The following is a 17,436-nucleotide window of genomic DNA, read 5'->3' on the forward strand; positions in this document are numbered from 1 at the left end:
CCCACCCCACAAAAAAGCAAACTAAGTTGATCAAAGTTTAATACATAATTTGGAAATTGGTGGATTAAAGCTTGAAGAGCTCCCAAAATGCCTGGCCAAGAACCATGTTCCACACAGTATTTCATTCTGCAAGGAACAGGACCAATAGTACAGGCAATTTAAGTTAGGTAAAAATTAGTCTAGGTAGTACCTAGAGGCTTACTGAGAAGAAAAGATGAGTCAAAGGTAAGTAAATGGACATGGCTGAAAGGGTCTGGAGGTGGTTGAGGGGTGTGTAGCGGTTTAGGAGTGACCAGTGGGTTCACCGATAGAACAGTTGTAAACAAGTTTGAAATGCTGTGACTTAGTTTGGGCGATCGAACGAGAAGAATCAGGGTTTTATGAGGACCAGGTCCCGAGAGCAGTTAGCTATGGAACAATCTCAGGTCTCTGTGAAGGGAGATACAGGACAGGCCCTGAACTATGCCACAAATGGAGGCTCCCTTTTTATCAAGGGGAAGATTATGGGTAGATTATAGGAAGACTATAGGTAGTGATTGTGACAGTTTAGAATCTGACTTGATTCTACTGTGGGATCACTTCTCCAATAGCTGAAAATACTCATATTCCTTCAGTCTCTGAGGGGTGTATTTAGAGACAGGCTACATGAGCAGAATGTTTTTTGTCTTACCTCTTCCCAGTGATAATTTGAACTCAATTTTCGGAATTCAGAAGGATGGTATTTCTCTGAGAATTAATCCAACAGCAATAGAAAAACTAACGCCAGAGCACAGAGCGTAGGATAGGAAGAATAATTTGGTAAACAAAGTTTTTTTTTTTTAAATGTTATTTCTTTTTTCCCCTTTGAGTTAAACAAGCCCAGGGTTCTATGTCTTACACTAAATAATTTACCTTGTTTCCTTATCAGATTCCTTATCTACAGCAAGGAGATCCTTCATTTTACTCACCTTCTACTGCCCACCTACACTGTTTTGGTACACTGGGATCCTGGCAGAAAAGATCAACTGAGTGTTGTTCAGAGCCAAACTCCAATGCCCTTGAATAACAGGGCAGCAGGTTAGGTGCAGGTCCTGTCTTAGATCCTTGCTATTGGAATTCTTCCTTGCTTTGGAGAACAGTCACATGGAGGGGCAGGAAGGAATCAAGAAAAGGGACCAAAGATGTAAAGGAAAACCCCAAAAGCACAGCGCAGAGTCTTAGGCAGTAAAGAAGAGACCACTGAGATTACAGAGGGGCCCTGACAATGAGGCCTGAGAAACAGCTACTCAGTGAGGGAAGAGAAGACCACTGGTGATGGCGCAGGTGAACGGTTTGCAAAGGTGGGGAGGAGATGCAGTGGGGTCTGACACTCTTGGAGAAATGTGACTAGAAGAAAGAAGAATGATAAATTGAGAGGGTGACAGGATTAAGATAAGGCTTTTTTTCCTCCTAGTGACAGGAGACCTATATAGCTTGAGGGCAGGAGCAAGAAGCCTGTGCCCAAGGAGAATATGGGTGCTGGGGGTGGGATCCTGCAATTACATAGGAAGGGGAAGATATAGTAGGGCCTCAATAAAAGACTGTTGATTGACTGATAGTTGCGTAGTTGTTGCTGGCTAGTAAATATTGAGATGCTATGTGGTATTGGGGCTAACTGTGCAGGTCCAGAGTTCTGTATGATTTGGGGCAAGTTGCTGAGGTCTATTAAGTCTCACTTTCCTTTTGTGTAAAGTGAGAGAATTGATAATACCTATCTTTAAAAAAAATTTTTTTGGTAGTTGTATATGAAGAGCATGCCTTTATTTTATTTGTTTATTTTTATGTGGTGCTAAGGATCCAACCCAGTGCCTCACACATGCTAGGCAAGTGCTCTGCCACTGAGATATAGCCCCAGCCCTGATAATACCTGTCTTTGTGGTAAGAACTGAATGTTAATACATGCAAAGCATTTGAATGCTTCCAGGTGAATGCTGGTGAATGCTCAAAATGGTTAAAAAATAAATAGCTGTCTTTGAGAATTAAAGGTGGAAAACTCAAGTTCAAGTCTCATTATACAGCAATAGAATATAAGAAGGTAGAGGTGATTAAATTCACCCAAGGCATAGTCTAAGGTTATCTTTTTTTTTTTTTTTTTAAATAGGACTGGACTCCCAACTTCTATTCTTAATCTTCTTTCCTATTTGTTCTCAAAAGAACTTACTTGAAAATTAATCAATCAAAACTTCTGGTTAATCTTAAACACCCATCATATTAAATGTTTTGGAAACTCTTAAGAGGTAGAGGCATTATTTTATTATTACATTAGATACTGCAGTAATGCTTTATATTCTACATATTGAGTACAGTTAAAAATTGTTTTGGTAAATTTAAGTTAGTTTTAGTTGTAAAATACTAAATTTGCAGCAGCGTTTCCCAAGATTTTAAGAAAAAAAATTTTTTAAAATGAAGTCACTAGCATTTATTAACTAAAAAAAGCCACCAGTAACCATTTATTTAAAAAAAAAACAAAGTTGAGAAGGAAAAAAAATCAGTGTAGTTGCCCTGTTTCTCCCCTTAAGAAATAATGAGTCTGTGGGTGGTCAACAGCTTGGGAGAGTTTTGGGGGGTGCTGGCTCTGTGGTGAGGTGTTATGCAATCAGGCTTATTTCCTTATACCACTTGTCAAGTTGGTGGGACGGGTAGAGCAGCAGCCAGATACTCACTCACCCCTGGGCATTAGGAAAAACACAACAAAAAAACCCTGTGGAGCTTCCAAGAGGAAATGCTCCAAGTTGAGTCAGTTCATGGTATTGCCTTGGCCTTTGCTTGGTACATAAATGCTTGGTTCATATTTTCTCATTCCCAAATAAGTGGGTCATGTAATTAACAAAAGGAAGAAGAGGTGAAGCAGGGATTATCCTAGAATAATCTGTAACTCAATCCTGAGGGTCCAGAAATTCCTTGTTTCCTTCTGTTAAGTATGCTACTCCTTTAAACTAAAAGTGAAGGAAGTTGACATTAACTAGGTAATTTGAATCAATTACCCGTGTGGTTTCATTCAGAAGAACACGGGTTGAGAACAAGGACAGAAAATATTAAAACCCAGATGTCACAGAAAAGCTTGTGTTCAAGCATCCTCCTCATCTTTAGTCCAGAATGGAGGTAGATGTAAAATGGTAAGGACTCTGGGTAAGGTGACAAAAGTGCTCAGGGAATTAATTCGCTGAATAACCCCAGCTCATCCATTTGTGTAGGGAAATGTAGTGTGGTGCCCAAGAGTATGGGCGCAGCCTTTAGATAGTCTAGATCCAAATTTTGTTTCTACTGTTATGTGCATGACCTTGGACTGGTTACATTATCTCTGCATGCCTGTATTTCCAAACACCTAAAATGAGGTTAATAGTTCTTGCTTCATATGGCTGTTGTGAGAATTTTACGAGACACATGCAACAGCCTTAGCATGGTGCCTGATAAGAGTGGATTCTCAATAAATGTTTGCCAATTATCGTTTAAGCACTTTAGAGTTGACAAATATTTCCCTTACAAACCCTTTAAATGGGACCAGCAAGGGGGCAGACGAAGCCTTTACAAGGGACTCCATCTCTAAGTAGTGGAGCCTGAGAAAATGGCATTTCCCACCAGTGGTTGGAGGGGGAAGTGAGCCCTGTGTGCGTGTGTTCCTGGAGGTCAGGAGAGCACAGGCTGTGACCCCTTGATCCCCCAATCTTCTCTTTCAGGACAAGCTCACCATCCCTGACGGTGGCTAACCTCGGCCTATCCTTTAAATAAAACTTAAGCAAATATTCGAGGAATATATAAAGTCAAAGTATTAGCCTTGCCCTGGCAACAACTCCTGCATCAGGCAGGCACACACAACAAATACCCGGGTCGCCCCTCGCTCTGTCTGCATCAGGTACCCTTTTGCCGTTAAGTGCATCAATTCACTCAGAGGCATCACATCCCACTTTCCGCAAAAAGGAGCCTGCACAAGGTCACGAAGCCGCCAAGAGATGGAGCTGGACCCGAAGCCGCGCACCGCAGCCCGTGGCCTGCGCCCCCTCATCGGGGAGGGGGCCTTGGGTAGGCGCGCCAGGGCAGCGGGGTGCGGGCGGAGAACAAGTGGCAGGCCCGCGCACCCGAGCAAGAACGCTTCCGGCAGCCTGGCGCACCGCCGTGCGCTGGGGCAGCCCGGGTCCGGCTTGGACACTGCCTTCCGCGGGGAAGGTCCCTCGCGCCGGGGAGTCGGGGCGAGGGGCGCGCGCAAGGACGAGGCCGCACCGCAGCGCACGCGCACAGCGAGCACACGCTCGCCCGCCGCCCAGGATGAGACGGCAGGCATGGAAAGTTCCAGCCCATTCGAGAGCCGTAGGTAGAAGGAGCGGCCTGCGGAGGCGGGGCCACGCAGGGGGAGGCGGCGAGGAGGTTTGCTGCTTCCGCGAACCGCTCTGGACCGCGCTCAAGGGGCCGTGTCCGCACAGCAGCCGCGAGGCCCGGGGGTCCCGGCCCGTGGGCGCCGCGCGGAGCCGGGCTGTGGGGGCGGCCGGCCAGCGGCCGGCGGGCCGGCGGGAGGGGCGGGGGGCCGGCCGCGCGGGGGCGTGGCGCGCCGAGGGGGCGTGGCGCGCCGTCTGCGCAGCTGCCAGCGCCTTTAAGCCCGGGCTCGCGCGGCCGGAGCGTGCTTTCGCCGCCCGGGAGCCGTTCGGCCCAACCACCAGCACTTCCCTGCCCGGTTCCCCTTCAGATCCCCGCCCCTCCGCGTCCCTGGACCCGGCTCGGTTCGGAGCCGCGCACCTAGTGTTCGGGCATGCCCCGCTACGAGCTGGCTTTGATCCTGAAAGCCATGCAGCGGGTGAGTGACCTTCCCTCAGAGCCCGTGTTCCCGCGTGGGTACCCCGCCGCCGCTAGGCCGCCGCCCCCCGCGTGCCGGGGTAGCGGGACTGCGGGCCTCCCAGCGCGGCCCCGGGGAGGCCGGGGAGGGAGGCGGAGGGGGCGCGCGCAGGCCCGCTCGGCCCGGCCGCGTGCACGCGGGAGGCGGGGGTGTGCCTGCGCGTGTGCGCGGCCGCGGAAGGGTCTGCTTCGCACTCGGCCGGCCGGCGCGGGGCGGGCGCCCCCTCGCACGGCGCGCGGAGTCCAGTGGAAGGTCCGCGGGAGGACACGCGCGAGCGCCCGTCACGAAGCTGCTTGTCGTCGGTCCCGCGCCCACCCCGTCCCGCCTGCCGGCCGCCGCCGCCGCCTGCAACGTCCGCGCTCAATAAAACGTTGTTCCAAAGCGTGTTTGTGCAGTTATCTACACCACTCGCTTGTAACCGCTCTCACGCTAAAAAAATCTTTTGACTTCTCTTTTTCTGACTTCAGCGACAGTCCTGCTGCGGGTGCCCTTAGCCCAGTTTCATTCATCCAAGTTGTGGCCTTGCTTGCGCCTTCCGAAGACACTTTTCTCCCCCCACTCCCCCGTTTTTGATTGATCTTGAGGGGGGGCTTTCAGGTTTGGAGGGATAAGCGAACCAGCAGCCCGTTCACTTGAGGTGATGGCGTGGCCGAGGACAGGGGCCGGCGGCCGAGGCAGCTCTTCGTCCTCTGTTCTGGGTCGGGCACTCCAGTCGTCGCTGAAACCCCCATTCTTCCGAGAATTTGGTAACGTAGTGTGTGGTGTATGCACTCCCCTCTCCCCACCAGGTATAATAAAAAACAAGAAGCGTTGGTACTTCGTCTGAATTTTGGAAACATCTTTCTACAGCGGCAGGGATGTGGACGCATTTTATGTTTGGATCGAGCTTTGGGTCATTTTCGAAGGGTAACTTACCGAGTTTAACTGAACCTGGGATCATCGTCTAGGCTGTATTGAAAAATTAATGATCACGGAGCATGGAGAGGTTGTTAACGAGGTATGCTTGGTCGTCAGGGAAAGGACACCAGGGCCGCCTGATCAGGTCATGAGAGTCTTTTCAGGCGTGCCATTGTGTCCCCAGGCTTGGTCTCCCTGCACTTCGGAGAAGTTAAGATTGTATTGTTTAGCGTGTTTATATTCCTCTGCCTTGGCTCATTACCAGAATATAGAGCTTTAAGAGGAACAATGAAAAAAAGAAAAAGACCAAATTATTAAAAAGAACATTTTTACTTAAGTGGAAATTGCTTGAGCCCTCCCTTTAACTGTGCTTTTTAGGCAGTATTTAGGAAATGTGGTTGCTGAAATTCCTTCATTACTTTTCTTGTTTTAGGGAGGTAGCAGGTTAGGGTGTATTTGCTCATTTCATAAATCTTATTAAAATGAAGATTCTGTGTTGTTCTTTGGTTAACATGACTTTAAGTATGTTGGTTAAATGTATTTCCTTTACCATGCTGCTTGTTTTCTTTTTTGCTTTTCTCTTTTAACACCCAGTATTCACAATTTCCAGGTGTGGAGCATAGTTTTTATTCCAGTTAGATAAGCCAAACCTGGTGTAATTTGGTTAAAACAATGATTAAATGCCTTCCTTGAAATATTTGAAGGCAGGGGACAAAAACACTTAGAAAGTAGATAATTCAGAATGCCCTATAGGAGGAGGCATTAATGACAGTAGATAAAATGTTGTAACTATGTTGAAGTTGTGTCCAGGGAATCTTTGACCTAAATAAACTAAGATTAAACAGTAACAAAAGTTTGTCACTTTTTTATACAAAAAATTATCTTAGAGTTAGTTGTAAATGGGTAAAATAAAGACTTAAAAGGTTTTGCTTGTTTTCAATTTTAGCAAAATTGGATTCTAACCATAGGGTGACTTCTTGAGGGAAAATAACAGTAGGCTTCTTTAATGTAAAATCCACTGTGAGCTTGCACACCTTTAGCAGGCTCTAGGGAAAACTCACCTCCAACCTGAGGCAGTTTGTGCTTCTGTTGCAGAAAGGCTATTGCAGATCCTTAATTCTCAGTTGTCATATCTTTTCATGTTTTCAGATTCTGGGAAGTACACTTAACAGTGTGGTCCTTTAATATGATGGTATTTTCCTTTCCATCCTCCATATAATCCATTTATATGTTTCAGAATTGAGGAAATATATTAAACAACTTTTGTAGCAGATAGAGAAGACTATTTTTTTCCAGTCTTTTAGATTCCTAGAGCTGTTTTCCTGTTTCTTTTCTATGCCTGAAGAGCATTCTTGCTCTCTTTGGGGATGTTAAGTCTCCCTCTCCACCCCTATTATTTTGTTCTATTTGACTTCTAGCTTCACTCCTTAAAATTGAGCTTACAGTTTTTAAGTAAAAATACTATGTTGAGATTCTTAAAATATCTCTACTGTAGGAAAAGCACTTGTGGGAGTTCCTGTAGAAAGATACCAGGGTGTAGTCTATAGAAAAAGTACTTTTTTATTACATGATTGTGTGTTAATCAGTCACTTAGAATTTGCAATACCATCTTTTTTCTCAGTTTGCAGTTGGGAGTGGATATAATCATGAGCCTTTGCTTTTGTTATATTTCCAAGTTTGTGCATTTATATAAAAGTTTTCCCAAGAAATATATTTGCAGGTACTGTTGAGCTTGTATGTGTGTATTAAAAGTTGTAATTTCTATATTCTCCCTGCTTTTACTTTAGCAGAAAAAGTAGATGAAAGGGTAGTTAAATTCTGAAATATGACATAGTGAAGTAATATTGTAAAACCAGGCTTTGAAAGTAATGACCAACTTTGAAAAAGAAGTTGTTTAGAAACATATTTATAGACGAGTCTTTAGAGTAATGATTTTTGGAAGTCTTGTTATCCCTACATCAAATAGCAGCAGAAGAGTTTTATTCACTTCTGGAAAAGATGTTATTCATAGGCTATAATATGGAAGGACATAGCTGCAAAGGAAAGACCAAGGCTGCAGATTTCAGGCAGTCTCATCTCAATATGAGGAAGACCTTTTCTAACAACTGAAAAAGAAAAGGATTGTAAGATGGTGAGTGCTTTCTCTGCCTCTACCTTGTCTCCTTGAAATGTGAACTTCCAGGTGAATAGGAGAGAAGGGGCCATGTGGTTTGGTGGGTGAGTTCTGATTTCTCAGTCACTTCTGTTGAGCCTGGGGGAAAAGATTATTGTACTTTTTCACTTAATTAGATTTTAAAAATTGATGTTTAATTTCAGTTAGGTAAGAGTAAATTGCCCACACATGAGTGATAAAATCACTTACTGTGGGGAAGCCCAAAAAAGCTATAGAAAACTTTAGAACTTTTTTACATCTGGGATGGGTGTAATGAGAGGAATCTTAAGGAGAAAAATCTTTGCAGTACATAAATATTCTTTCATTACTTAGTTTAGGAGCACTTTAATTATCATGTCTTATTCTGTTGGCTCAGAAGATGATCACAGTTGGCGTAGTTAGACTTGTGAAAGCCCTATGAAAATATTTTCACTGAAATCTCATCATTCAGGAATTTTTATATGAGAATAGTTTAATAACTAGCTCAATTGCTAAATTAGTGCATGCAAGTACCATAAAATACTGTATATATAATCTTTTTGTATGTTTCAAATAGGAATAAAGAAGTTGGTAGCTATTTTGGAGATGTTAAAGTTTTTCATTAAATAATATTTTTAGGTTCAATACTTCCCATTTAGTTTTAAGTTGATTGAAAAGATTGTTTTAAGATAACTCACCAAAAGTAGTTTGTAGAGTTTTATGATAGAATCTGAATTTAAATTCCTAGTTTCTAAAATGAAGAAAGCAGTAGGTGTTTTAGTTGTCCTGTGAAGAGATTTTCTTGTTTTTTCTTCACTTGGGTCTTTTTTATTATTGTTTATTTTTTATTAGAAAACCTCAGCAAAATTTTGTATTTGTTCTAGAGTTGTTGTCCTACTTAGGATATTCTGGAATACCTATAAACCATTTGCATTCTAGATTTTTTTGAAGATACAGGTGCTAATGAACTCGTGTGGGACTGGCCAACCCTGTATCATTCTAGCTTGGCTTGCTTGACCACATTCTCTAACTAGGAAATATTGTAATTTCTGCTGTTCTTGGGAGACTTGACTTAAATTCATATGGAAACGTCATATAATCATTTTTTCCCTCTTGGGCCCTCTCAACAGCAGCTTAGCCTGTATTTTTAATAATTGCTTTGTCTGAAATGAGACAAGTTAAAATAGTTTTTCAGTAGTGAAAGGTGTGAACTTGGTGGGCAATGTTATGCTTTCATCTGGTATTAAAGTTTTCTTGGGTTACAGCCTATTGCTGCAGCAAGTGATTGAAGAAGGAGTCCTGTTGTGCCCCTGAGCTACAGCTAAGTTACAAGGAGTGGCTTGGGGGTAAGGAGTCCTTCCTCACCAGATATGGTTTGTATGTGTGAAGAATGCAGAAGTTGACAATTCTGCCCTAATTTAAAAAAAAAAAAAACTTGCATATTCAATACTGATATTTATAGGTTTTTAAAGTCTACTTATGTCTAGTATTTTTATGCAGGCTGCCATTGAATCGTTTTATTTATTTATTTTTAAAGATTATATAAATTACTTTAAATGTTTAAAAGCAATGAGGGCTAAATTCTAAAGTAATGTTTTTCATCTGGTACCATTGCTATGTTCATAGTATAGGAATAGCTCATCTGAAAGAAATACCAAATACAGAAATTTGACTTACCATCATAATGGAAGGGAAGGGTAGAGAGAGAATGGTATATTGTATGATTATTCATATGTATAAAAATCTGTTTGCCATTTATTATCTTTTGCTAGTTTACATTATTGGCTTTGTGTTAGAATTTGTTTCTAATATTCTCACAGGTTTTTATCTTTTCGAGATAAGGAGTACCTCCTTTCAGTACTTATTTTAAGAAGACAGTGGCAGTATTCATTTAAAAAAAAATATTTTAAGTTGTCAGTGGACCTTTATTTTGCTTATTTGTATGCAGTGCTTAGAATCGAACCCAGTGCCTCACACATGATAGGCAGGCGTTCTACTGAGCTACAACCCTAGCCCCTGAGAAGGCAGTATTCTTAAACTAACATGTCTATTAACACATAGTTGTCTCATGCTTAGGGGATCAAACTTGAGAACTTTAGTCAAATGGAAGTGGTAAGTTATCAATTTATCTGTAGGAAAATCTGTTAGAAGTTTGGAAAAGCATAGTCTTATCCTTGTTGCTGCTTCTAACTTAAAGAGTAGGGGCTGGCAGATTAACCCACAGGCCAGATCTGCTCTGACATCTGTATTTTTATAGCCTATAAGCAAAAAAAGGACTTTACAATAGAATAGTTTGGGGGAAAAAAACCCAAAAAACAGAATATTATTTTATAGTCATGTGGAAATGAAGTTGTATTGGAACATAATTCTGTACCTTTTGTTTGTTGTCTGTCCCTTTACAGGAGAAATGTGCTGGCTACTGATTCAGTATGTACAGACAAATTTCCAGATTCACCATTTCTCTTTGACTTTTTCATGATATTGTTTTCTGACATTTCTTTTTTGATCCCTTCCTTTCTTTTTATGTACTATACCTTTGGCATCATGTGGATGATTTGTTATATTCATAACAAGCTGACAACTCTGGCATTGTCCCTCTGTGTTGGTCATAGCCTCCAGGATACTATACTCATTGTGGTTCAAAACTTAGTGAGTTGCCTTCCCCAAAGCTTGCCTGTTGATGTTTAACATATTTCTATTTATTGCTACTGTGCCTTCTGTCATTTGGGACTGAACAAATCTACTTTTTATTTCTGTAGTCACAATCTCATGTGGTCTCCTCTGCCTAAGTTGAGCTGTTCATCTTTCTTTTGCAGTTTCTTAGCTGGTCACTTCAATCCTACCCCTAAGGGGAGAATAGTTAATACTTGCAAGTACACATATTAGAGTGCAAACACACTGTTCTTGAGATATTTTAAAAGAATTAAACTGTGTTTTTAACAAGGAAATAATATAAAGTATAGTAATGGATTTCTAATCTCCATATTAGTTGATTATGTGAACACTATTGCTGAATTACATCACACATCTTTTCTCAGACATTTCAAATGAAGTCTGACGTCCATGGCCACCTTTGAAATGACTGACGTATTTTTGTAATCTCATAATTGAGTTTCTTACATTCTTTATTCCATATTCAAATAAACAGAGTTGCTATGGATTCCTGTGTATACAACATTCTCTTTGATTTTCTTTGGTGTCTGTGCCACACTTCTTTTCCGGAATGCCTTCCTTTTCCACATCACTCCATCGTTGCTATGAAAAACCTCCTCAAGCTCATTTTAACTTGATACCTTAAACATCAAGGATTTGCATTAATAGTATAGAACATGGGGGCTGGGTTGTGGCTCAGTCAAGGATTTGCACCATTAATAATATAGAACATGGGGGCTGGGTTGTGGCTCAGTGGGAGAGCGCTTGCCTCAAACGTGCAAGGCTCTGGGTTCGATTCCCCAGCACCACATAAATAAATTTTAAAAAAAAAAAGATGCTGTGTTCAATTACAATTAAAAAATAAATGTTTTTTAAAAAGTAGTATAGAACATGATCTTTCCTTTGATCACAGTCTCATTACATGGTCATTTTCTACTTTAATAGTTAACTGGTGAACGTATTTTACCTCCTTTGCTAGATAACAGTCTTGAGGGTCACTTCTGTTTTTATTTCTGTCTTCTGCTATGTTTTGTGCATGTTAGATGCTCACTGAGTTGCTTCAAGGAGATTATGACTGATTTCTTAAACAATTTTTTGATATGATACAGTATACTGAGCTGTGCCAGTAGGTTGCTTTCAAGTCAATGTGTTTTCCATGGACAGGGTAAGTTGAATGCTTCCCAGAAGTTGGGTTGATTTCCAAGGCTTTTGTGGCAGGTAATCTTGATTTTTGTAATTATTTGAGTATTGTGTGAACTGATGAAGTGAGTGCAAAGAATCCAAGTTGGATTCTTTGGAAAGACTTGATAAAAGGTGAGTCACTGAAAAAATGGTTGTAGAATTAGATGTGACTGAAATGTTTAGGAGGAAGAGTAGTAATAGTCTAGGATTCTGTGTAGATTGCTTGTAAGGATCTCTTAAAACCTTTTACTGTAATGAGACTGAAGCTATAGATTATACCTTTCTGTAGATGAGGCTTAGATCAAACAGAAGGAACTTCAAACATTCCATACCATTTCCCAATGACCTTGGCCCCCATGTTAAGGTTGGTTCTGTTAAATAAAATATTTAAGGTATGAGTGAGTGTGTGTGTGTGTGTGTATATAATTGGATATGATTGTTTGGGTATGAAGACTTCTGCTTCATTATGTGCTCTGATAGTGTTTTCTAAATGAATAAAAGAACATGAGATCCCAAATGAAGATACTGAATGTATTGTGGTAGAATAAATGGAAATGATGGGATAGTATCAGGAGTGTTAGAAGCAGGTAGACTTGTTTTTGGATTCTAACACCTGCTTGCTAGGGATCTGAACCATTTTGGACCCTTAGTTTCTCATCTGTTAAGTGAGGGTAATCCTTACATTGGAGAGCCTGTGAAGATAAAGTAATGTGACCTTGGAGGTAGTGGGTGTTCAGTATGACAATAGAGTAGCTTTGTGATCTTGGGTAAGTTACTGAATTTCATTGCCTAGTTTTTCAGTATTCCTTTATTGATGAGACTTAAAATATGAATTTACTATATGCAAGTATATTTTATCATAATCCTAGATTGAATCAAACCTGAAACATTTGCTCAGTTTATATTTGAATTGGATGGTGCTTTCTGTTCCACTCTAGTCAGTTATTGCATGTATGGGACTGGTCTCATTAACTCAGAAAAGAGTTAAATCTTTCTCCTCCTAGAATTCTAGATTTTATAGGGAATGTGATTTTTTAAGATGTTGGCAATTTATTTCAAAAATATATAAAAACCATTGGCCAAATGTATCTGAGTCTCATATAGCTCTCATTTTATAATTTCTGACTGACTTGGCTTTAGGATGACATTTAAACTTCTTAAGCATTTATATTGACAAAGTTCACCTTTTTAATTGGTCATTGGTTTACAGTGGGGCTCAGTAGCTGGGTGCAGTGGCGATGCCTGTAATCTCAGCAGCTCCTGAGACTGAGGCAGGAGTTTCTTGAGTTCAAAGCCAGCCTCAGCAAAAGCAAGGCACTAAGCAACTCAGTGAGACTATGTCTCTAAATAAAATACAAAATAGGGCTGGGGATGTGGCTTAGTGGTTGAGTGCCCCTGAGTTCAATCCTGGGTATCCCCCACTCCCCCAAATAGGGCTCAGTAAATGGGTAAGTTTGTTCAGTTCTTTAACAGCAGTTTTGTATGCCTGTCATCCCAGCAACTCCTAAGGCTGAGGCAGGAGGATTATGAGTTTGAGGGCAGCTTCAGTAACTTAGCAAAGCCCTAAGCAATTTAGTGAAACCCTCTCTCAAAATAAATAAAAAAGGGCTGGGTTCAATCTCCAGTACCAAAACAAAACAACAAAACAAAAGTAATAGCAATCTCTAGTTTCCAGTTGTTGGACATATATCTGCATAAATGGCTAAAGTATAAGTAGATGCTTCAGTATTGCATATTATTGAAGTGGGACATGAAATTGTTATTCACAATCCTTTGAATGTCTCAGTGGTTGCTTATTTTAAGCATGCATTAGTACAATTTGATTTGTACTTCTTGTATTAACCTTGTAGAGGTTTGAAATACTGCTTCTAGGCAAAGATAGGTTTGTCTAAAAAATGACATTTTTATCCTCAGGGTTTATCTGTGACATTTACAATAGTTTCTAATACCTGTGATCTTGGAATATAGTATTACTGTGGTACTGCTTTCCTAATCAAGAATATAAAATTAAGGGGATAATAAGTTTTTTGTTTTATCATGTTTCCATAGAAAAACCAAGTTATTATCTCTACTAAATCTTTGTTCTTCTCCCTTCCTGGCTCCCACTTCAGACACTTAACATCAATTGCAAATTAAAACTCTCAGATCCATGTTGTTCTTAACATATCTTTTTGGCACATGGTTCAATTAAATTGTTTTGCCTCAGCCACTTTTATGCAGCATTGCAGTGCCCCAGTTAAGGGAGTCCTTTACTCCCTTTGGCAACACCTCAGTAGAGGCAGGCGTAGATAAGATCTTAAAAATGAAATTGGAAGTGAAAGCATAACTTAACAAAACTTTCCGGACTGGAATCTTCAGTGACCATAAATAAGGCACTAACTCCAGCTGTATTCATAATCTGTAACACCATGGCCCTATAACTTTCTAGGTTCAATTCAGGGCTTTTGTCTCAGAATAGAGACTTCCTGATTTTGTCTTAGTTTTTAAGATGTTTTCCTTGACACCTAGCCTGGCTATTAAATGCTTTAATTTTGTTGCGTGAAGAAACTAAGTGCACCTCTCACAGTCAGATTGCTGTGGATGTAGTCCAGTTTGAGAATACTCTCATAATGATCAGAAATGCAGTGCTGTGCTTACTTGGGTTTCAGTGGCTGGAACAAGGCTCCAATGGGAACTATGTACAGTCCTTGTTTCTGTTGCAGTATTACAGCATTGCTGTCCCCAGTGTTCTGTTTTCAGTTTGTATTCAGAAGTCTTATGTGTTAGTTAGGAATGTAAAGTGTCTGTTCAGTACATGGTTTTGATTCACTTAAAGTGAGTTTCTAATAGAGAAAAGCTAAATATGAGGGTAGGGTCTTTGGCAGACATTTTGTAGGATAGGTGTACTTAAGTTGTTTTCTTTTCTTTTTTTTTTTCAATTATTCAGAATTTTTTTTTATACCTTTGTTTTTATTTATTTATTTTTATGTGGTGCTGAGGATCGAACCCAGGGTTTCACATGTGCTAGGCGAGCGTTCTACCGCTGAGCCACAACCCTGGTCCCAATTTTGTTTTGTTTTTAAATTGCTTAACTAGATGGCCTAGTCATAGGTTGTTTTGATTGTCATTCTTTCATTGGTGTACTGCTTGCCTTCTGTTTTATTGGTAGTCATGAGAAAGTGTTTGCGTGAAGTATCTTACCTTTAAACTTTGATAGCCAAATTTTCATCTGAGACAGTTGAAGCCAGCAAACTCTGGAGCAACATTGGCCTCACATGAGAGCATTCTTATGTGTGGACTAAGTATGTTTTTGTAAATGCAGGCTGTGTGTAGGAGAAAATGGAGAAAATAAATTTCTCCTAATGTAATTTTTTCTTTTAAAATATTTCATCTAATTAGGATATAATCCCTGGAAGATACTTGTGATTTTCAAGATCTTTTATCTTCTGATATCCAAGGAAAACATTTTTTATATCATCTACTTGTCTCAAATACAAGAGGAAACTCCAGCTGTATTCATAATCTATAACACCATGCCCCTATTTTTAATGTTAACTTTTTAGGTTCAATTCAAGGCATATTTTCTACCTTTTCTTCCAAGTACTGTTAAAATTATCTTATTTGTAATCCCCTTTTTAAAAAAATTCATGAAAAATCCTGTATTCTCTAAATTTTGGAGAAAATTAGAAGGTTTTTGATTTTTTCCAACCAAAAGATATTTCTGATTTCAAGATCTGTTTATGACTTGGTATTCTGGAAGAGTTAGAATCTGGTCTACCAGGAAGATGCTTGTGTTTACATTTTCTGCCTGTCACATGGGAAATAAGGGGAAACTATTCAGTGTAGGTTCTAGGAACAGTTTTTCTAGAAACATAAAATTGGAACCAGTAGGATGAGAACAAAAAACATAAAGGTGGACCACAAAGTTCTTCAGACCAGCTGTTTTACCTCTGTAAACCTTATAGTTGTTAGTGCCACTCTTATACCCTTCTTCAATGCCTAATACCTAGGCTTAGTGATTGATTGAAGCAGGGGTTATATATGTGTGTGAATATGTATTTAAGATAGATATTTTGCCCTCTCTTTGAATCCTGAGTATCTTAATGGTTAGATAAAGATTTCTATTCCAAGATTTTTTTTTCCAAATGAAAAAAAGCAGAAAGGAAGTATAGTTGAAGTCTTTTTAAACTAAAGAAAATGTTTTCAGTGTTGACTAGGTGCTAGTACTGCTATGTGTTTGGGGAATATAGTGGTAAATAAGACAAAAGTTCCAGCATTTTGGTATGTGTTCTCTAGTAAGAGAGACATTCCAGCAAATGCCATGAAGGAAACCAAAGTGTAGGATAAAAGGACAGAATATGGAAAATTTCAATTTAGTTAGTTAGGGCGTCTGACATTTATCTGTTTATAAAAAATCTTCCAGTAGCTTTACCTGAAAGAATCCATAGTGCACAGATAGCAATTATTTAGTGCTTAATTTTTTTCTATAGAACTTTAGTAATCTATCTTGCTGATGTTGTTTTGAGGTACATGTTTTTTCCCATTTTATAGAAGGAAAAATAGGCATACATAAAAGCAAATAATTTAATGACTCTCCATATGGTGCCCATCACTCAGCTCCAATAGTTAGTCAACATTTTACCAATATTACTGCATCTCCACACTGTTAAAAGAACAGTTCCATTAATACTTTTATGTTTTATGCTTTTTGCCTAGATCACTGATTGTTAGAATTTACCTATTTAAACTTTTTTTTTTTTTATCTGCACTATTTGAGTTAGTCATCTTGATGTGCCTTTCTTAGGAATAAGGGCCTTTCTCTCCCAATCACAACACAACAATTACACTCAAATAACACTGATAGAATAGTAGTACAAAATATTAGGTTTATGTTGAAATTTCGTTATTCTAGTAATATTTTTATTTTTTTAAAATTAATATTCAATCAAGGGTCATACATTTAGTTGTGGTTTATTCTCCTTTAGCGGTTCTAAAGCCTTTTAGTAACAGTAGACTTTGATACTTCTGAAAAAAGAGGTAAATATTTTGAACATTTCTAATGTTTTATATTTTAAAATATTTTTCTGTAAGCAAATAACTCACCCTATAAATAAAATGTATCTAAACTGTTTTATTTTCTTCATAAGTGTTTCCTGAAAAGTTAGGACAAAATAAATGCTGTATAATACAAAAAAAAAAAAAAAAAGACACAGCAAGAGGCCTGTGTTTAGATATGGCCATCCAATCTTGAAATTTCCATTCTCCAGAACTATGAGCCAAATAAATCTCTATTCTGTACAAGTAAAAAAAAAACCCAAAAAATACAAAAAGTGGACTTTGAAGTGTCCAGGTCCAGTATTTCTGCAGAATCCCTTGCTTAGAATTTTTCTGCACTTACTTTCTCATTATTAAATACCAGTTAAATATCTATGACAGGAACGTTCATGGGAATGTCAGTTTGTGTGTTAAACAGTTCTTAGGTTGAGATGATAGCCATCATCGTGAACATTTCTTATAATTAGCTATTTGTGAAGTGACAAATTTGAAACCGATTTTTCCCCCCCCTTCTAACAATCATTCACTGGCTTGAACATCCATCTCCTGGTGATTCTGAATGGGTTATTGCAGGGGTATTTTTAAGCAAACACAGGTAGATAATTTCATATGAATATTTAGTGTATATCTAAAAGATAAGGACTTTTAAAAACAAACCACAGCACTTTATCACACCTAACCATAATTTCTTAACATC

General features: G+C 39.6%; 2 protein-coding genes across 3 annotated transcripts in view; both read left to right on the forward strand.

The window, feature by feature from the left end:
- The first annotated feature begins 4,266 nt into the window (after window positions 1–4,266).
- The window catches only part of Mrps6 (mitochondrial ribosomal protein S6), a 65,964-nt gene continuing 52,794 nt past the window's right edge, over window positions 4,267–17,436 (forward strand). The window contains exon 1 of one of the 2 annotated variants that reach the window (XM_078044589.1): window positions 4,267–4,323. In XM_078044589.1, the coding sequence (XP_077900715.1) occupies window positions 4,282–4,323 (42 nt within the window). In that variant the 5' untranslated portion in view covers window positions 4,267–4,281. Of the gene's footprint in view, window positions 4,324–4,664; window positions 4,805–17,436 lie in introns of those variants that run through there. The other variant, XM_078044588.1, reaches the window with a different exon arrangement.
- Window positions 4,665–17,436, forward strand: part of Slc5a3 (solute carrier family 5 member 3) — a 31,175-nt gene continuing 18,403 nt past the window's right edge. Inside the window, exon 1 of the mRNA XM_078044586.1 lies at window positions 4,665–4,804. The gene's annotated coding sequence lies outside the window, so the exon portion shown is untranslated. The remainder of the gene's footprint in view (window positions 4,805–17,436) is intronic.

This window comes from Ictidomys tridecemlineatus, chromosome 3, assembly GCF_052094955.1.
Source record: "Ictidomys tridecemlineatus isolate mIctTri1 chromosome 3, mIctTri1.hap1, whole genome shotgun sequence".
Taxonomy (NCBI): domain Eukaryota; kingdom Metazoa; phylum Chordata; class Mammalia; order Rodentia; family Sciuridae; genus Ictidomys; species Ictidomys tridecemlineatus.